The sequence below is a fragment of the Nerophis ophidion genome, linkage group LG20, assembly GCF_033978795.1.
Source record: "Nerophis ophidion isolate RoL-2023_Sa linkage group LG20, RoL_Noph_v1.0, whole genome shotgun sequence".
NCBI lineage: Eukaryota > Metazoa > Chordata > Actinopteri > Syngnathiformes > Syngnathidae > Nerophis > Nerophis ophidion.
Window position 1 is genome coordinate 23658045 of NC_084630.1, and position 21196 is coordinate 23679240.

General features: G+C 47.4%; 2 protein-coding genes across 3 annotated transcripts in view; both read left to right on the forward strand.

Moving 5' to 3' along the window:
• The window catches only part of pex6 (peroxisomal biogenesis factor 6), a 28253-nt gene extending 22218 nt beyond the window's left edge, over positions 1-6035 (forward strand). Inside the window, exon 19 of the mRNA XM_061880766.1 lies at positions 5895-6035. Coding sequence (XP_061736750.1) covers positions 5895-5904 — 10 coding nt within the window. The 3' untranslated portion in view covers positions 5905-6035. The remainder of the gene's footprint in view (positions 1-5894) is intronic.
• A 2862-nt stretch (positions 6036-8897) lies between these two features.
• Positions 8898-21177, forward strand: LOC133538887 (equilibrative nucleoside transporter 1-like). Of its 2 annotated transcripts, none has more exons than XM_061880768.1 (13): positions 8898-9283; positions 9355-9441; positions 11070-11195; positions 11268-11422; positions 11487-11626; positions 16466-16600; positions 17823-17920; positions 18084-18174; positions 18242-18294; positions 18352-18460; positions 18527-18612; positions 18679-18878; positions 18949-21177. In XM_061880768.1, exons 1-13 carry the CDS (start codon positions 9116-9118, stop codon positions 19058-19060), a joined length of 1560 nt encoding a protein of 519 aa, XP_061736752.1. In that variant the 5' UTR covers positions 8898-9115; the 3' UTR covers positions 19061-21177. The 2 variants fall into 2 exon arrangements, with proteins under 2 accessions (XP_061736752.1, XP_061736753.1); XM_061880769.1 differs by having other exon boundaries at positions 9155-9283; positions 11114-11195.
• The last annotated feature ends 19 nt before the right edge of the window (positions 21178-21196 follow it).

Below are 21196 nucleotides of genomic sequence, written 5' to 3' on the forward strand. Positions count from 1 at the left end.
CAACCGGAACTCTCTAATTAGTAAAGTTCCTTGTGTTAATAATGTCATCTCACTACACCGGTATGTTTTACTTATTCCATGGTGAGTTTACTGACAGATATAAGGAAGAACTTTACACTACTTCATGTGATGTAGGGATGTATTGTATGCAGAGGTATACTGCAGGAAATCTGTGTCTTACACATGTGTGTGTGTGTGTGTGCGTGCGTGCGTGCGTGTGAGAGATCTACTCTAGCCAAGAGCAAGTGCTGGAAGTCCTCTATGAAGGGCAGTAAACATGTTAGTAGTAAACTGATCTTCCTCCTTTTTTAACTTCACATGGTGTCAGAAGTCTACAATGGCCAGATTCCATCCTGGACTGGACTCTCACATTGATAACCAGATCCACTATGGACTGGACTCTCCCACTATTATGTTAGATCCACTATGGACTGGACTCTCCCACTATTATGTTAGATCCACTATGGACTGGACTCTCACTCTTATGTTAGATCCACTATGGACTGGACTCTCACACTATTATCTTAGATCCACTATGGACTGGACTCTCACTATTATGTTAGATCCACTATGGACTGGACTCTCACACTATTATGTTAGATCCACTATGGACTGGACTCTCCCACTATTATGTTAGATCCACTATGGACTGGACTCTCACACTATTATGTTAGATCCACTATAGACTGGACTCTCCAACTATTATGTTAGATCCACTATGGACTGGACTCTCCCACTATTATGTTAGATCCACTATGGACTGGACTCTCACACCATTATGTTAGATCCACTATGGACTGGACTCTTACTATTATGTTGGATCCACTATGGACTGGACTCTCACACTATTATGTTAGATCCACTATGGACTGGACTCTCACACTATTATGTTAGATCCACTATGGACTGGACTCTCACACTATTATGTTAGATCCACTATGGACTGGACTCTCACACTATTATGTTAGATCCACTATGGACTGGACTCTTACTATTATGTTAGATCCACTATGGACTGGACTCTCACACTATCATGTTAGATACACTATGGACTGGACTCTCACACTATTATGTTAGATCCACTATGGACTGGACTCTCCCACTATTATGTTAGATCCACTATGGACTGGACTCTCACACTATTATGTTAGATCCACTATGGACTGGACTCTCCAACTATAATGTTAGATCCACTATGGAATGGACTCTCACACTATTATAATGGATCCACTATGGACTGGACTCTCACACTATTATGTTAGATCCACTATGGACTGGACTCTCACACTATTATGTTAGATCCATTATGAACTGGACTCTCACACTATTATGTTAGATCCACTATGGACTGGACTCTCACACTATTATGTTAGATCCACTATGGACTGGACTCTCACACTATTATGTTAGATCCACTATGGACTGGACTCTCACACTATTATGTTAGATCCACTATGGACTGGACTCTCACTATTATGTTAGATCCACTATGGACTGGACTCTCACACTATTAATTTAGATCCGCTATGGACTGGACTCTCACACTATTATGTTAGCTCCACTATGGACTGGACTCTCACACTATTATGTTAGATCCACTATGGACTGGACTCTCACACTATTATGTTAGATCCACTATGGACTGGACTCTCACACTATTATGTTAGATCCACTATGGACTGGACTCTCCCACTATTATGTTAGATCCACTATGGACTGGACTCTCCAACTATTATGTTAGATCCACTATGGACTGGACTCTCTCACTATTATGTTAGATCCACTATGGACTGGACTCTCACACCATTATGTTAGATCCACTACGGACTGGACTCTCACACTATTATGTTAAATCCAGACTAGAACCTAGGAAAGTGGCTACTAACAGAAGTCATGATCCATGACCCGGGTCATGGATCATGACAGAATTGTTTTAAAAATAAAACTGCATTTGAGTCAAAATATTGTCTTTTCTTGAGCTAATTTAAATTATGCAAGTGAATAATCACATGTGATTATCATCATTCATCTAAGATGTGATTAATCATCATTCCTTTCATCTATGAAACATGAGTGGACTTCACCCCCCATGAGCCCACATACTGCTGCCATACTAGTCCATAGCCTAGTCACTTCTCGCCTTGACGACTGCAACTCACCTGTTTGGTCTCCCTCACAAGTCACTTCACAAACTTCAGCTTCTCCAAAACTCTGCAGCCCAGTTTACACTACAACCTCCTCAATCCTTCACATCACCCCAGTTCTGCAGCAACTCCGCTGTCCCTTGTTCTGCAGCTACTCCGCTGATCCCTCTTCTGCAGCTGCTCCGCTGTTCTCTGTTCTGCAACAACTCCCCTGTTCTGCAACAACTCCGCTGTTCCCTGTTCTGCAGCGACTTTACTGTTCCCTGTTCTGCAGCAACTTCACTGTTCCCTGTTCTGCACTAACTTTGCGGTTCCCTGTTCTGCAGAAACTCCGCTGTTCCCTGTTCTGCAGCAACTCCACTGTTCTCTGTTAGCAGCAACTACGCTGTTCCCTGCAACTACGCTGTTCCCTGTTCTGCAGCAACTCCACTGTTCCCTGTTCTGCAGAAACTCCTCTGTTCCCTGTTCTGCAGCAACTCCACTGTTCCCTGTTCTGCAACAACTCCGCCGTTCCCTTTTCTGCAACAACTTCACAGTTCCCTGTTCTGCAGCAACTCCACTGTTCCCTGTTCTGCAGCAACTCCACTGTTCCCTGTTCTGCAGCAACTTTGCGGTTCCCTGTTCTGCAGAAACTCCGCTGTTCCCTGTTCTACAGCAACTCCACTGTTCCCTGTTCTGCAGCAACTCCTCTGTTCCCTGTTCTGCAGCAACTCCACTGTTCTTTGTTAGCAGCAACTATGCTGTTCCCTGTTCTGCAGCAACTCCACTGTTCCCTGTTGTGCAGCAACTTCTCTGTTCCCTGTTCTGCAGCAACTCCACTGTTCTCTGTTAGCAGTAACTCCGCTGTTCCCTGTTCTGCAACAACTCCACTGTTCCCTGTTCTGCAACAACTCCGCCGTTCCCTTTTCTGCAACAACTCCGCCGTTCCCTGTTCTGCAGCAACCCCGCCGTTTCCTGTTCAGCAGCAACTCCACCGTTCCCTGTTCTGCAGCAACTCCGCTCTTCCCTGTTAGCAGCAACTCCGCTGTTCCCTGTTCTGCAACAACTCCACTGTTCCCTGTTCTGCAACAACTCCGCCGTTCCCTTTTCTGCAACAACTCCGCCGTTCCCTGTTCTGCAGCAACTCCGCTGTTCCCTGTTCTGCAGCAACTCCGCCGTTCCCTGTTCTGCAGCAACTCTGCTGTTCCCTGTTCAGCAGCAACTCCGCTGTTCCCTGTTCAGCAGCAATTCCGCTGCTCCCTGTTCTGCAACAACCCCGCCGTTTCCTGTTCTGCAGCAACTCCGCAGTTCCCTGTTCTGCGGCAACTCTGCTGTTCTCTGTTCTGCAGCAATTCCACCGTTCCTTTTTCTGCAGCAACTCCGCTGTTCTATGTTCTGCAGTAACTCCGCTTTTCCCTGTTCTGCAGCAATTCCACTGTTCCCTGTTCTGCAGCAACTCTGCTGTTCCCTGTTCTGGAGTAACCCCGCCATTTCCTGTTCTGCAGCAATTCCACTGTTCCCTGTTCTGCAGCAACCCTGCCGTTCCCTGTTGTGCAGCAACCCCGCCGTTCCCTGTTCTGCAGCAACTCCGCTGTTCCCTGTTCTGCGGCAACTCCGCTGTTCCCTGTTCTGCAGCAACTCCGCCGTTCCCTGTTCTGCAGCAACCCCGCCGTTTCCTGTTCTGCAGCAACTCCGCTGTTCCCTGTTCTGCGGCAACTCTGCTGTTCTCTGTTCTGCAGCAATTCCACCGTTCCTTTTTCGGCAGCAACTCCGCTGTTCCACGTTCTGCAGTAACTCCGCTGTTCCCTGTTCTGCAGCAATTCCACTGTTCCCTGTTCTGCAGCAACTCTGCTGTTCCCTGTTCTGCAGTAACCCCGCCGTTTCCTGTTCTGCAGCAATTCCACTGTTCCCTGTTCTGCAGCAACCCTGCTGTTCCCAGTTTTGCAGCAACTCCACTGTTCCTTCTTCTGCAGCAACTCCACTGTTCCTTCTTCTGCAGCAACTCCACTGTTCCCTGTTCTGCAGCAACTCTGCTGTTCCCTGTTGTGCAGCAACCCCGCCGTTCCCTGTTCTGCAGCAACTCCGCTGTTCCCTGTTCTGCGGCAACTCCGCTATTCCCTGTTCTGCAGCAACTCCGCCATTCCCTCTTCTGCAGCAACTCCACTGTTCCTTCTTCTGCAGCAATTCCACTGTTCCCTGTTCTGCAGCATCCCTGCCGTTCCCAGTTTTGCAGCAACTCCACTGTTCCTTCTTCTGCAGCAACTCCACTGTTCCCTGTTCTGCAGCAACTCTGCTGTTCCCTGTTGTGCAGCAACCCCGCCGTTCCCTGTTCTGCAGCAACTCCGCTGTTCCCTGTTCTGCGGCAACTCCGCTATTCCCTGTTCTGCAGCAACTCTGCCGTTCCCTCATCTGCAGCAACTCCACTGTTCCCTGTTTTGCGGCAACTCCGCTGTTCCCTGTTGTGCAGCAACTCCGCTGTTTCCTGTTCTGCAGCAACTCCGCTGTTTCCTGTTCTGCAGCAACTCCGCTGTTCCCTGTTGTGCAGCAACTCCGCTGTTTCCTGTTCTGCGGCAACTCCTCTGGCCACCCATCAAACACCGCATCCACTTTTAAGTAAGTCTCCTCACTATCAAACCGATCCATAACCTCTCTCCATCATATCTCTCTGACCTGCTCCATGTGGCTACGCCCTCACGTTTCCCAAGATCCTCTTCATCCATCCATCTGACTGTCCCTTGTTTAAAGTGTCCACCGCGTTTATCCACTCATCTTTGGAAGTCATTACCACCAGACGTTCCTAACTTAGACTCATCATCTCTCTTCAAGTCACGACTGAAAACCCAGCTGTTCCTGACTGCTTCTTCACTCTACATCTGATCCATCTTTCTTGTTATTTTTAGCCTATTGATTTTATTGTTTTGATTTTGTACGGTGTCCTTGAGTGCCCAGAAAGGTGTCTTATAAGTGAAATGTATTATTATATTATTATCATCAATCTAAAATGGGATTAATCAATAATCTAAAATATGATTCCACCCATCCATTTTCTTCCGCTTATTCCCTTTGGGGTCGCGGTGATGCTGCAGCCTACCTCAGCTACAATCGGGCGGAAGGCGGCGTACACCCTGGACAAGTCGCCATCTCATCGGAGGGTTAAAATGTGATTCATTAGTCTAAAATGTCATTAATCTGAGATGTGATGAATCATTGACATAAAATGTGATGAATTTTAAATCTAAAATGCTATTAATCTAAGATCTGATTCATCATCATTAATCTAAGATGCAAGTAATCATTTATCTAAGATGTGATGCATCATGGGTAATGTGATGAAAGTTAAAGAAGAAGGAGGGAGGCGGAGTTGGCAGAAAATGTCCTGTTTTATTGAGGAGATGCAAGACAGTTGTCACGTGACCTTCTTGGTGCACACACGGCTGATCAGGTGACCCGTCACCATGGCGACGGCCCGGTCAGCGGAAGCAAGAGAAGAGACGCCAGGGGGTGGGTGGGGGGGGGGGGGGCGCGCTGGTTAGCACAAAGGCTAACGTCCTTAGCATGGGGGGGCGTGGCCCGGGTACGCCAGAGGCGGAGACAAGAAGGTCATGGCAGGAAGAAGACTCAGGAGAAGTGTGGCATCCTGCTGCAGGTCCTGCAAGACACAGGAAGTGGTCAGGCCAGTGGGGGAGGGGCCTGACGCCACCGCTCTCTGGTATTTACCGCTTACGTGGCCTTGGCTACTTTGGTGCGCTTCATCCTCTTCCTCCTCATCAGGGTCACCTGAGGCCGCTTCAGGCCGGCGATGAGCAGCAGCAGTCGAGGGCGAGACTTGGTGAGCCAGCTCCTCAGCAGCGTCCCCTTGGGAAACCTGCGGTGTCACCACATAACGTCTTAGCACCGCCCCCAACACCCTCGACCCGCGCCTTACCAGTTGACCCCGCACATCCTGGGCCGGCGCCGCCTGAATGAGCAGCTCGCCGCTAGAAGCTTCACTGGCACAAACACGCATCATGATGCCCGCTCAGCACTTCTCCCCCGCCGGCCAATGGGACGCCTCCCCTGCCTGTTGCCCTGACAAAGGCCACCAGAGTTGGGAGGGGCTTCAGGGGCCTTTTTAGCTTGTTAGTTCAGCTTTTAAATACACTTTAAATATGTGAGATTATCACTCATTTCTTGTATTTATTTATTGCTAATACACTTTAAATATGTGACATTATGACTCATTTCATGTATTTATTCATTTCTAATACACATAAATACACTTTAAAGGTGACATGGTGACTGGTTTTGTTAGGCCTTGGCAAGAATGAGGACTTGCAGACAGGAAAGGATTACGCAGGCTTTTATTCAACAGTTTGTGAGAACTCTCTTCAGATAGAGTGAATAAACGAAGGACTATAAACTCTAGACTAGACACACTAGAGTCAAAAGGAAATGTAGCACAGGGCGAAAAACAATAAAGGGGAAAGGCGAAGCAAAATCTACACTCATCTAATAATCAAAAAACAACCATCTACGATTAAGTGCACCAAAAGAAAATTGCTCACGAAGAGGTGACAAAAAGCTTTTAACAGAAAGTACGCTCGAAAAGAAGAGCAGGTGGGCTGAAACGAGAGGAGGATTAGACTTTCAACATAAAACAGGAAGTTCCCTCACCGCAGTGTGACAGTCTTGTTTTTATTTCTCTCAAATACACGTCAATACACTTTAAACATGTAAATGTGTGACATCACTCATTTCATGTAATTATGAATTTATTTGAAATAAAAATGAATCCATGTTTGACAGCACATTCTGACACCTGTAAAAAGTGAGCAGGAAGCTCCTCACACGCACACACACACACATAGCAGGGTCTCAAGGTTGGTAGCAAAGATGGCGCCCCAGGGTCACCTGACTGCCTTCTGACCAATCATGGTGGAGTCCCTTTTCTAATACACTCTCCACACTGGAGCGGGCTCCGGGCCCCTCTGTAGTGGCAAAGTTAGGCCCCCAGGTCAGAAGGGTGACAATTAGTGGGCTCAAAATCCAACCTTGAGGAACACCATTTATCCATCCGTGAATGCATACTTCCATCTGTCTATTCATCCATCCATACATACATTTATCATTCATTAATGCATCTGCCCATTCATCCATCCATTCATTAAAGCATCTGTCCATCCATCCATTCACCCATCATACATATATCCTTCCATCCATCTATTAGTACATCCATCCATCATGCATCATCATCCATCCATCAACGCATCCATCAATTCACCCATCCGTTTGTGTATCCATTCATGCATCCGTCCATCATTGCATCTGTCCTTCCAGCCATTAATTCACCCATCCATTCATGCATTCAATTATCCATTCACCCATGCATCCTCCATCCATACATACATACATCTATTCATGCATCCATTCCTATAAAAGTCCATTAATGCAGCTAATCATATATCCATCCATCAATTCACCCATTTATTCATGCATCCATCAATCCATCCATTCATGCATTCATCCATCAATTCAACCATCCATTCATGCATCACCCATCAATCAATTCATCCATTCACCCATGCAACCGTCCAGCCATCAATTCACCAATCAATTCATGCATTCATCCAGCCATCCATTCACCCATGCATATATCCTTCCAGCCAGCCATCAATTCATTCATCCATCCATTCACCCATGCATAAATTCCTCTAGCATCCATAAATTCATTCATCCATTCATTCATCCATCCGTTCACCATGCATAAATCCATCCAGCCATCCATAAATTCACCCATCCATTCATGCATCCATCCATGCACCCATGCGTCCATCCATCCATCAGTTCCCCCATCCATCCATCCATCAATCAATTCACCCAGCCTTTCATCCAACCATCCATCAATTCACCTATCTATTCATGCATCCATCTATCCATCCATTCACCTATCTGTTCATTCACCCAACCATCCATCCATCCATCCATCTATTCACCCTTCATGCATCCCCCAGTCACCCATGCATCAATCCATCCATCCATCTGTCCGTCCATTCACCCATGCATCCATTCACCCATCCATGCATCCATCCATCCATCCAGTTGATGACAAGTCTTGGTTCTCTGAAGACCAGAACATGTTTAGGATGGCTGGTGTGAGAGTCCAGTACACAAGTACACACACACACACAGTTGGCTGGGCACCGATCCAAGGGACATTTCAATATTAGGAAAAGCATGATGTGAGCATGTGAAACCATGAAAGCATCATGTGAGCATGTGAACCCATGAAAGCATCATGTGAGCATGTGAATGCATGAAAGCATGATGTGAGCATGTGAACGCATGAAAGCATCATGTGAGCATGTGAATGCATGAAAGCATCATGTGAGCATGTGAATGCATGAAAGCATGATGTGAGCATGTGAACGCATGAAAGCATGATGTGAGCATGTGAACGCATGAAAGCATGATGTGAGCATGTGAACGCATGAAAGCATGATGTGAGCATGTAAACGCATGAAAGCATGATATTAGCATGTGAGCATGTGAATGCATGAAAGCATGATGTGAGCATGTGAATGCATGAAAGCATGATGTGAGCATGTGAACGCATGAAAGCATGATGTGAGCATATGAATGCATGAAAGCATGATGTGAGCATGTGAACGCATGAAAGCATCATGTGAGCATGTGAATGCATGAAAGCATCATGTGAGCATGTGAATGCATGAAAGCATGATGTGAGCATGTGAACGCATGAAAGCATGATGTGAGCATGTGAACGCATGAAAGCATGATGTGAGCATGTGAACGCATGAAAGCATGATGTGAGCATGTAAACGCATGAAAGCATGATATTAGCATGTGAATGCATGAAAGCATGATGTGAGCATGTGAATGCATGAAAGCATGATGTGAGCATGTGAACGCATGAAAGCATGATGTGAGCATATGAATGCATGAAAGCATGATGTGAGCATGTGAATGCATGAAAGCATGATGTGAGCATGTGAATGCATGAAAGTATTAATAGGTCAAAGAGACGAGTGGTTGAGAGTTGGGTGCAGGCGGGCGGGGCTTATCGCCGTGACAACAAGATCAAAGTCTACATAGAGGAGTGCGGGGTCGGAGATCAGCTTGTGTCGCAATGTGACAGGAAAAGAGGACACAGGTGGTCGCAGGTAAAACTACTTCTCTTGTCTTTCAACGCCTCACCTCACCTTCACCTGCCTGTCACATGACTCTGCTGCAGGCTCCGCCCCTCATTGATCGCTCACTATTACATCATCTCTTCTTCTTCACATCTGCACAAAATGGCCGCCGCTGCGCCAAGGGACAAGTGAGTCATTCCATGAATGAATGAATGAATCAATCCATTCATCGATGGATCAAATGATTGATCCATTGACTGATTGATGGATAGATTGATTGATTGATAAATGATCGATAAATGATTGATTGATTGATTGATCGATAAATGAAAAGGTGAATTGAAAAATGTATTGATTGATTGATTGATGAATGTATATATTTTCATTGTTGAATAAGTGATTGACGAACATATTGATTGATGAGTGTACTGAGTGATGAAAGTGTGCATGAATGTATATATTGAATGAATGTATTGTTGAATGTATTGATTGGTGTATGTATTGATGAATGAATGTATGAATTGATGTATAGATGAATGTATGTATTGATGAATGAATGTATGAATTGATGTATAGATGAATGAATGTATGTATTGATGAATGAATGTATGAATTGATGTATGTATTGATGAATGAATGTATTGATTAATGTATGTACTGATTGATGTATGTATTGATGAATGTATGGATGGGTGGAGGTATTGATTGACGGAGGTATTTTGATGAATGAATGTTTTGATGAATGTATTGATGGGTGGAGGTATTGATTGACAGAGGTATTTTGATGAATGAATGTTTTGATGAATGTATTGATGGGTGGAGGTATTGATTAACGTAGGTATTATGATGAATGTATTGGATGAATGTATTGATGGGTGGAGGTATTGATTAATCAATGTTTTGATTAATGTATTGATGAATGGAGGATGGGTGGAGGTTTTGATGGGAGGAGGCATTGATGGACGGAGGTATTTTGATGAATGAATGTTTTGATGAATGTATTGATGAATGTAATGATGGGTGGAGGTATTGATGGATGGAGGTATTGATGAATGAATGTTTTGATGAATGTATTGATGGGTGGAGGTATTGATGGATGGAGGTTTTCATGGGTGGAGGTATTGATCGACAGAGGTATTTTGATGGATGAATGTTTTGATGAATGTATTGATGGGTGGAGGTATTGATGAATGAATGTTTTGATGAATGTATTGATGGGTGAAGGTATTAATGAATTAATGTTTTGATGAATGTATTGATGGGTGGAGGTATTGATGAATGAATGTTTTGATGAATGTATTGATGGGTGGGGGTATTGATGAATGAATGTTTTGATGAATGTATTGATGGGTGGAGGTATTGATGAATGTATAGATGGATGGATGTATTGATTGACGGAGGTATTGATGAATGAATGTTTTGATGAATGTATTGATGGGTGGCGGTATTGATGAATTATTTTTTTGATGAATGTATTGATGGGTGGAGGTATTGATGGATGAATGTATTGATGGGTGGAGGTATTGATGGATGAATGTTTTGATGAATGTATTGTTGAATGCATTGATGAGTGAAGGTATTGATTGACCGAGGTATTGATGAATGAATGTATTCATGGTTGGAGGTATTGATTGACGGAGGTATTGATGAATGAATGTATTCATGGTTGGAGGTATTGATTTACGGAGGTATTGATGAATGAATGTATTGATTGGTGGAGGTATTGATTGACACAGGTATTGATGAATGAATGTATTGATGGGTGGAGGTATTGATTGGCGGAGGTATTGATGAATGAATGTATTGATGGGTGGAGGTATTGATGGAGGGAGATGAATCAGCGAGTGTTGGTGGTGTCAGGTTTCACGGCGTGTGGTGGCTCTTCTTGGTTCTGGGCCTGGGGACGTTGTTGCCGTGGAACTTCTTCATGACGGCCAGCACGGTATGATGTCACTTCCTGTCAGCGCGACACAAGAGCATCCATCAGAATATTGACGAGGCGGCGCCACTTCAGTACTTTGTCAGCCGCCTGAAGGTCCGGCCCAATGAGACGGCGGCGGGGGAGGAGCCTCGCGGTGTGCTGGAGGCCCGATTTGGCAACGTGATGACGCTGTGCGCCATGTTGCCGCTCCTCATCTTCACCTGCCTCAACTCCTTCCTGCACTCACGGTGAGCGCCGCCCCCGCCGCCATCTTGCCTGTAGACGCTTCTAGAAGGTCTTCCTCCTCGGCAGCGTGCCTCAGCGCGTGCGTGTGGCGGGCAGCCTGCTGGTCATCATGGTCGTCTTCCTGCTGACCGCGCTGATGGTCAAAGTTCCCATGGAGCCGCCCAGCTTCTTCCTGCTCACCATGATCAAGATCGTCATCATCAACTGTGAGCACGCCACCACGCCACACTTCCACCTGCTCCTTCAACGCCACCTTCTCCTTCAACGCCACACTTCCACCTGCTCCTTCGACACCACCTGCTCCTTCAACGCCACACTTCAACGCCACCTGCTCCTTCAACGCCACACTTCCACCTGCTCCTTCAACACCACCTGCTCCTTCAACGCTACACTTCCACCTGCTCCTTCAACGCTACACTTCCACCTGCTTCTTCAACACCACCTGCTCCTTCAACGCCACACTTCCACCTGCTCCTTCAACACCACCTGCTCCTTCAACGCTACACTTCCACCTGCTCCTTCAACGCCACACTTCCACCTGCTCCTTCAACGCCACCTGCTCCTTCAACGCCACATTTCCACCTGCTCCTTCAACACCACCTTCTCCTTCAACGCCACACTTCCACCTGCTCCTTCAACGCCACCTTCTCCTTCAACGCCACACTTCCACCTGCTCCTTCAACGCCACCTGCTCCTTCAACACCACACTTCCACCTGCTCCTTCAACGCTACCTGCTCCTTCAAAGCCACACTTCCACCTGCTCCTTCAACACCACACTTCCACCTGCTCCTTCAACGCCACCTTCTCCTTCAACGCCACACTTCCACCTGCTCCTTCAACGCCACACTTCCACCTGCTCCTTCAACGCCACACTTCCACCTGCTCCTTCAACGCCACCTGCTCCTTCAACGCCACACTTCCACCTGCTCCTTCAACGCCACACTTCCACCTGCTCCTTCAACGCCACCTGCTCCTTCAACGCCACACTCCCACCTGCTCCTTCAACGCCACACTTCCACCTGCTCCTTTAACACCACACTTCCACCTGCTCCTTCAACGCCACATTTCCACCTGCTCCTTCAACGCCACACTTCCACCTGCTCCTTCAACGCCACCTGCTCCTTCAACGCCACACTTCCACCTGCTCGTTCAACGCCACACTTCCACCTGCTCGTTCAACGCCACACTTCCACCTGCTCCTTCAACGCCACACTTCCACCTGCTCCTTCAACGCCACACTTCCACCTGCTCCTTCAACGCCACACTTCCATCTGCTCCTTCAACGCCACACTTCCATCTGCTCCTTCAACGCCACACTTCCATCTGCTCCTTCAATGCCACACTTCCACCTGCTCCTTCAACGCCACGCTTCCATCTTTTTCTTCAACGCCACACTTCCATCTGCTCCTTCAACGCCACACTTCCATCTGCTCCTTCAACGCCACACTTCCATCTGCTCCTTCAACGCCACACTTCCACCTGCTCCTTCAATGCCACACTTCCATCTGCTCCTTCAACGCCACACTTCCATCTGCTCCTTCAACGCCACACTTCCACCTGCTCCTTCAATGCCACACTTCCATCTGCTCCTTCAACGCCACACTTCCATCTGCTCCTTCAACGCCACACTTCCATCTGCTCCTTCAACGCCACACTTCCACCTGCTCCTTCAACGCCACACTTCCATCTGCTCCTTCAACGCCACACTTCCATCTGCTCCTTCAACGCCACACTTCCACCTGCTCCTTCAACGCCACACTTCCACCTGCTCCTTCAACGCCACACTTCCACCTGCTCCTTCAATGCCACCTTCTCCTTCAACGCCACACTTCCACCTGCTCCTTCAACGCTACACTTCCACCTGCTCCTTCAACGCCACACTTCCACCTGCTCCTTCAACGCCACCTGCTCCTTCAACGCCACACTCCCACCTGCTCCTTCAACGCCACCTGCTCCTTCAACGCCACACTTCCACCTGCTCCTTCAACGCCACACTTCCACCTGCTCCTTCAACGCCACACTTCCACCTGCTCCTTCAACGCCACACTTCCATCTGCTCCTTCAACGCCACACTTCCATCTGCTCCTTGAACGCCACACTTCCATCTGCTCCTTCAAAGCCACACTTCCACCTGCTCCTTCAATGCCACACTTCCATCTGCTCCTTCAACGCCACACTTCCATCTGCTCCTTCAACGCCACACTTCCACCTGCTCCTTCAACGCCACACTTCCATCTGCTCCTTCAACGCCACACTTCCATCTGCTCCTTCAACGCCACACTTCCATCTGCTCCTTCAACGCCACACTTCCACCTGCTCCTTCAACGCCACACTTCCATCTGCTCCTTCAACGCCACACTTCCATCTGCTCCTTCAACGCCACACTTCCATCTGCTCCTTCAACGCCACACTTCCACCTGCTCCTTCAACGCCACACTTCCACCTGCTCCTTCAACGCCACACTTCCACCTGCTCCTTCAACGCCACACTTCCAACTGCTCCTTCAATGCCACACTTCCACCTGCTCCTTCAACGCCACACTTCCATCTGCTCCTTCAACGCCACCTGCTCTTTCACGCCACCTGCTCCTTCAACGCCACACTTCCTCTTTCACGCCACCTGCTCCTCCAACGCCACACTTCCTTTTTCACGCCTTCCTCTTTGACTCCTTCAATGCCACACTTCCTCTTTCACGCCTTCTTCTCTGACTCCTTCCTCTTTGACTCCATCAACGCCACACTTCCTCTTTGAGTCCTTCAACGCCACACTTCCTCTTTGACTCCTTTGTCTTTTGACTCCTTCAACGCCACACTTCCTGTTTGACTTCTTCCTCTTTGACGACTTCCTCTCTTACTCCTTCCTCTTTGACTCCTTCAACGCCACACTTCCTCTTTCACTCCTTTGTCTATGACTCCTTCAAGGCCACACTTCCTCTTTGAATCCTTCAACGCCACACTTCCTCTTTCACTCCTTCCTCTTTGACTTTTTCCTCTTTGACTAGTTCCTCTTTGATTCCTTCCTCTTTGAATCCTTCAACGCCACACTTCCTCTTTCACACCTTTCTGTGTGATGCCTTCAACGCCACATTTCCTCTTTGACTCCTCTTTGATGCCTTCCTGTTTGACTCCTTCTTGTTTGACTCCTTCTTGTGTGACTCCTTACGGTTTGAATCCTTCTTGTGTGACCACTTCCTGTTTGACTCCTTCCTGTTTGACTCCTTCCTGTTTGAATCCTTCTTGTTTGACTCCTTCCTGTTTGACTACTTCTTGTTGGACTCTTTCTTGTTTGAATCTTTCTTTTTTAACTCCTTCCTGTTTGATTGCTTTCTGTTTGAAGCCTTCCTGTTTGACTCTGTCTTGTTTGACACCTTCTTGTTTTACTCCTTCCTGTATGACTCTTTCCTGTTTGACTTCTTTCTGTTTGACTCCCTTCTGTTTGACTCCTTGTTTGACACCTTCCTGTGGGACTCTTTCTTGTGTGACTCCTTCCTGTTTGAATCTTTCTTGTTTTACTCCTTCCTGTTTGACTCCTTTCTGTTTGATGCCTTCCTGTTTGACTCATTTCTGTTTGACACCTTCCTGTTTGACTCCTTCTTGTTTGACTCCTTCCTGTTTGACTCCTTTCTGTTTGACGCCTTCCTGTTTGACTGTTTCCTGTTTGACTCCTTCTTGTGTGACGCCTTCATGTTTGACTCCTTTCTGTTTGACTCCATTCTGTTAGACTACTTCCTGTTTGACTACTTTCTGTTTGACTACTTCCTGTGTGACTCCTTCCTTTTTTAATCATTCTTGTTTGACTACATCTTGTTTGACTACTTCCTGTTTGACTTCTTCTTGTGGGACGCCTTCCTGTTTGACTCCGTTCTGTTTGACTACTTCCTGTTTGATTACTTCTTGTTCGACTATTTTCTGTTTGACTCGATTCCTCTTTGATTATTTTCTGTTTGACTACTTCCTGTTTGATTACTTCCTGTTCGACTATTTTCTGTTTGACTCCTTCCTGTTTGACTCCTTCTTGTGTGACGCCTTTATGTTTGACACCTTCCTCTTTGACTCCTTTCTGTATGACTCCTTTCTGTTTGACTACTTCCTGTTTGATTAGTTCTTGTTCGACTACTTCATGTTTGACTACTTCCTGTTTGACTCTTTCCTGTTTGAATCCTTCTTGTTAGACTCCATCCTGTTTGACTACTAACTGTTTGACTCCTTTTTGTTTGAATCCTTCTTGTTTGACTCCTTCCTGTTTGACTCCTTTCTGTTTGACGCCTTCCTGCTTGACTCCTTCTTGTTTGACTCCTTCCTGTTTGACTCCTTTTTGTGTGACTCCTTCCTGTTTGAATAGTTCCTGTTTGACTACTTCCTTTTTGAATCCTTCTTGTTTGACTCCTTCCTGTTTGACTGCTTTCTGTTTGACCCCTTCCTGTGTGACTCATTGCAGCGTGTGACTCTTTCCTGTGTGACTCCTTCCTGTGTGACGCATTACTGTTGTACTCCTTCCTGTTTGACTCCTTCTTGTGTGACGCCTTCATGTTTGACACCTTCCTGTTTGACTCCTTTCTGTTTGACTACTTCCTGTTTGACTACTTCCTGTTTGACTACTTCCTGTTTGAATCCTTCTTGTTAGACTCAATCCTATTTGACTACTTCCTGTTTGACTCCTTTTTGTTTGAATCCTTGTTTGACTCCTTCCTGTTTGACTCCTTTTTGTGTGACACCTTCCCGTTTGACTCATTCCTGTTTGAATAGTTCCTGTTTGACTACTTCCTGTTTGAATCCTTCTTGTTTGACTCCTTCCTGTTTGACTGCTTTCTGTTTGACATCTTCCTGTGTGACTCCTTGCAGCATGTGACTCCTTGCAGCGTGTGACTCCTTCCTGTGTGACTCCTTCCTGTGTGACTCCTTCCCGTGTGACTCCTTGCAGCGCGTGACTCCTTCCTATGTGACTCCTTCCTGTGTGACTCCTTGCAGCGTGTGACTCCTTCCTATGTGACTCCTTGCTGTGTGACTCTTTGCTGTGTGACTCTTTGCTGTGTGACTTCTTGCAGCGTTCGGGGCGGTGCTGCAAGGGAGTCTGTTTGGGATGGCGGCGGCACTTCCTGCCTCCTACACCACGCCCATCATGAGCGGTCAGGGACTAGCCGGGACCTTCGCCGCCTTCGCCATGATCTGCGCCATCGCAAGTCGGAAAAAAACCCCACCTGGCCTGTCTGACCTGTGACATCACACCTCTGACCTCTTCTTTCATTTCCTTCCTTCCCTTGCTTACCTCCCTCCTTCCTTCTCTTCCTTTCCTTACCTTCATTTCCTTCATTCCTTTCTTTTTTACTTCCTTTCTATTTCCTTCATTTCATTCTTTTTTTCTCTACTTCCTTCCCCTCGCTTTCTTTACTTTCTTCTTTCCTTCCTTCTTTTCTTCCTGTCCTTATTTCATTCCTTTCTTTCTTTCCTTATTTCAATTTTGCCTTCCCTTCCTTTTACTTCCTTGCTTTCCTCCCTCCCTCCCTTGTTTCCTTTCTTCTTTTCCTTTCTTTCTCCCTTCCTCCCTTCCTTTACTTTCTTTATTCCTCCCTCACTTCCTTTCCTTCCTTTCCGTCCTTTCTCCCTTCCTTTCCTTCCTTCCTCCCTCTCTTCCTTTTCTTTCTCCCTTCCTCCCTTCCTTCCCTTCCTTCCCTTCTTTCCTTCCTCCCTTCCTTCCTTTTCTTGCTTCCTTCCCTTCCTTCCTCCCTCCCTTCCTCTCTTCCTTTCCTTCATTTCCTTCCTTGCTCCCTTCCTCCCTCCCTCCCTCCCTTCCTTCCTTCTTTCCTGTCCTTTCCTTCCCTTCCTTTCATTACTTCCTCTTTTCCTTTCCTTCCTTTCTCCCTTCCTTCACCCCTTGCTCCCTTCTTTCCTCCCTCCTTCCCTTCCTTTCTTTCTTTCCTTCCTTCCTCACGCCCTTCCTCCCTTCCTTTTCTTTCCTTTCTCCCTCCCTCCCTTCCTTTTCTTTCCTTCCTCCCTCTCTCCCTTCCTTTCCTCCCTCCCTTCCTTTCCTTCCTTTCATTCTTTCCACCCTTCCTTTTGTCCCTTCCTCTCTTCCTTTCCTTTCTTCCTTTCCCCCTTCCCCCTCTCTCCATTCCTCTTTTCTCCCTTCCTTTCCTTCCTTCCTCCCTTCCTTTTCTTCCTTCCTATCTTCCTTTCATTCCTTTCCTACCTCCATCCCTTCCTCTCCTCCCTCCCTCCCGTTTTCTCTTCCTTTCTTCCCTTCCTTCCTCCCTCCCTTCCTTTCCTTCCCTTCCTTCCCTCCTTCCTTTCTTCCCTTCCTCCCTTCCTTTCCTTCCTTTCTGCCTTCCTCCCTTCCCAACCTGCCTCTCTTCCTCCCTGTCTCCCTTCCTTCTTTTCCTCCCCTCCCTCCCTCCCACACTGCAGGTGGTGTTGGTGTAGAAGAAGTTGCATTTGGTTATTTCATCACAGCGTCCCTTGTCATTTCTCTCTCCATCTGCTCCTACTTCATGCTGCCTAAACTGGTACACACACACACACGCACACACACACACAGATAGAGGTGTCATGAGGTCGTGTGTGTGTGTGTGTGTGTGTGTGTGTGTGTGTGTGTGTGTGTGTGTGTGTGCGTGCGTGCGTGCGTGCGTGCGTGCGTGCGTGCGTGCGTGCGTGCGTGCGTGCGTGCAGGAGTTCTTCCAGTTCCACGAGCAGCGGCATGTGCGGCGTCAGCGGCAGGAAGACGAAGGCAGCGAGGAGAAGGTGGACCTGGCGAGCGAAGGTAACGATGGCGAGCTTTTCTTTGCGTCCTTCCTTCTTCCTCACGGCGTGCCGGCGGTCTTCCTCAGCTGACGCAGGAAGTGGCGAGGAAGCGACGTCCATGGTGAAGATCTTCCGGAAGGTGGGTTTGTTTGCAACGCCACGCCGCTTGGAGGTGACCTCTGACCTTTGCGCCCAGATCTGGGTCTTGGCGCTGTCCGTCTGCTTCACCTTCACCGTCACCATCGGGACCTTCCCCGCCGTGGCGGCCGACACCAAGTCCTCGCTGGGCCAAGGAACCTCGTGGGGTGAGTGGGCGGGTCAGCCGGCAAGCCCCGACCCCTGGTGAGACTGACGCTGTGGTCATGTGACAGAAGTGTACTTTGTGCCGGTGACCTGCTTCCTGCTCTTCAACCTGTGTGACTGGGGGGGGCGGAGCCTGACGGCGTTCTGCACGTGGGTGAGTTGTGGACTGGTAAAAGTGGGCGTGGCCCCCGTCCCGCTGACCGCGCTGTCACGTGTGCAGCCAGGAAAGGACAGCGGGATACTTCCTGTTCTGATCCTGGCCCGCGTGGCCTTCGTGCCGCTCTTCATGTTGTGCAACGTGCAGCCCCGCCTCCACCTGCCCGTCTACTTCCGGCACGACGCCTTCTTCGCCGCCTTCATGGTGGCCTTCGCCGTCACCAATGGTTACCTGGCCAGCCTCTGCATGTGCTTCGGCCCCAAGTGAGCGCCGCCTCCGCTTCCTCTCGCCGTGTCTTACTTCTTGTCAGCCTTCTTCCGCCTGTGCTTCCAGGAGAGTTCTTCCTCACGAAGCCGAGACGGCCGGCGCCATCATGGCCTTTTTCCTCTCGCTGGGGTTGGCTCTCGGCGCCGCCATGTCCTTCCTGTTCAGAGTGCTGGTTTGATGCCGCCTTGTAACTGCCTTGTGCAGCGCCTGCCACTGCTCATTAAAAATGCTTTCATCCTCCCAGCGTAAACCTTCAGTGCTGGGTCATGTGACACGGGTCATGTAGAACGTGCACGTGAAACGGGTCATGTGACTCGGGTCATGTAGAACGTGTCATGTGGCACGGGTCATGTGACACAGGTCATGTAGAACGTGTCATGTGACACAGGTCATGTGACACGGGCCATCTAGAACGTCTCACGTGACAAAAGTCACGTGACACGGGTCATGTAGAATGTGCACATGACACGGGTCATGTGACTCGGGTCATGTAGAATGTGTCATGTGACACAGGTCATGTGACACAGGTCATGTAGAACGTGTCATGTGACACGGGCCATGTGACTCAGGTCATGTAAAATGTGTCATGTGACTCGGGTCATGTAGAACGTGTCATGTGACACAGGTCATGTGAGTTGGGTCATGTGAGTTGGGTCATGTGACTTGGGTCATGTAGAACGTGTCATGTGACTCGGGTCATGTAGAACATGTCATGTGACAAGGGTCACGTGACACAGGTCATGTGACTCGGGTCATGTAGAACGTGTCATGTGACTCGGGTCATGTAGAACGTGTCACGTGACACGGATCATGTGACTCGGGTCATGTAGAATGTGTCATGTGACACGGGTCATGTAGAACGTGTCACGTGACACGGGTCATGTGACGGGTCATGTAGAATGTGACACGGGTCATGTGACTCGGGTCATGTAGAACGTATCACGTGACACGGGTCATGTGACTCGGGTCATGTAGAACGTGTCACATGACACAGGTCATGTGATTCGGGTCATGTAGAACGTGTCACGTGACACAGGTCATGTGACTCGGGTCATGTAGAACGTGTCACGTGACACGGGTCATGTGACTCGGGTCATGTAGAACGTGTAACGTGACACTGGTCATGTAACTCAGGTCATGTAGAATATGTCATGTGACACAGGTCATGTAGAACGTGTCATGTGACACGGGCCATGTGACTCGGGTCATGTAGAACGTGTCATGTGACACAGGTCATGGTGCAAGAGTCATGTGACACAAGTTATGTGACCAAAGTAATTTGAAACTGGTCATGTGACACAAGTCATCTGACAAGGGTCATGTGACACGAGTCATGTGAAACATTGCAACCCTTGATGCTGAGTGCCAAGCAGGTGTTTAGGATGATTAAGAGCATGAATGTCCTGAATGAGCTGAATTGGTTGGTGTTGGAATTGTTTACATCGGTAAAAAAAAAAAAAATTAAATTAGTAACAGTTTTTTAATTGGGAGATGGTATTATGAAATTTTGGGAAAGCCAGGAAATGTTCAAGTTGTAAAACCAACTTGGTTTTTGTGTCCTGACTAAGAAGAATGTCTTGACAGTGGAAATGGGTTGAAAAAATGAGAAAGGAGTCATCGCACTGAAAAAGGGGAATTTCATGGAAATTTGGGAACTTCGGGAAAATCTGTAATTTTTGGGGAAAATGCTATAAAATGTGAATGTTCTGAATGAGTTGGTGACTGAAAATTTTCACATCGGTCGAGAAATGTTGAAGTAGTAACTCTTTGTAATTGACAAATGGTACTACGGAGTTCCTGGAAATACTGGAAAAACTGGATTTTTTTCCCATTTGTTTGTCATGATTAAGAAGAATGTTCTGACGGTGGAACAGTTCAAGTGGGTTAAAAAATGTGGGAGGAGTAGTCGCCAGAAAAAAAGAGTGAAAAAGGGGTTTGAAAAAACGGGAATTAGAGGAATTCCTGCAATTTTTTGGAACTTGGAAAAATTATTGTTTGAATTTCCAGAATGCTGGAACGTTTTGAAGGTGGAATGATTTGAATAGGTTGAAAAATGTGGAAATGGGGGAAGTTAGAAAAATGTCCAATTCATTTTGAATGGGAAAAATGTTCGGGAAAACTGGGAATTCTGGGAAATCTGGGAATTTTTGGAATTTGTCAATGAAAATCCTGCGATTCCCGAATAGGCTGAACACTTTGAAGTTGGAATGCTTTGAATCGGATGAAGAATGTTGACGGCAGAGCGCGCCATGATGATAATAATAATAATAAATAGATGTATTTTGGTGTAGAAAACCTTATGTGTGAATAATTT

What these genes read in the sequence shown, in the direction of transcription:
- LOC133538887 (XM_061880768.1), top strand. Translation starts at nt 9,116, where the DNA reads ATGCATGAAAGTATTAATAGGTCAAAGAGACGAGTGGTTGAGAGTTGG. An exon ending in GGTGGACCTGGCGAGCGAAG is followed by an intron (nt 18,175 to 18,241) that starts GTAACGATGGCG and finishes GGTCTTCCTCAG; the next exon opens with CTGACGCAGGAAGTGGCGAG. An exon ending in GGGCCAAGGAACCTCGTGGG is followed by an intron (nt 18,461 to 18,526) that starts GTGAGTGGGCGG and finishes GTCATGTGACAG; the next exon opens with AAGTGTACTTTGTGCCGGTG.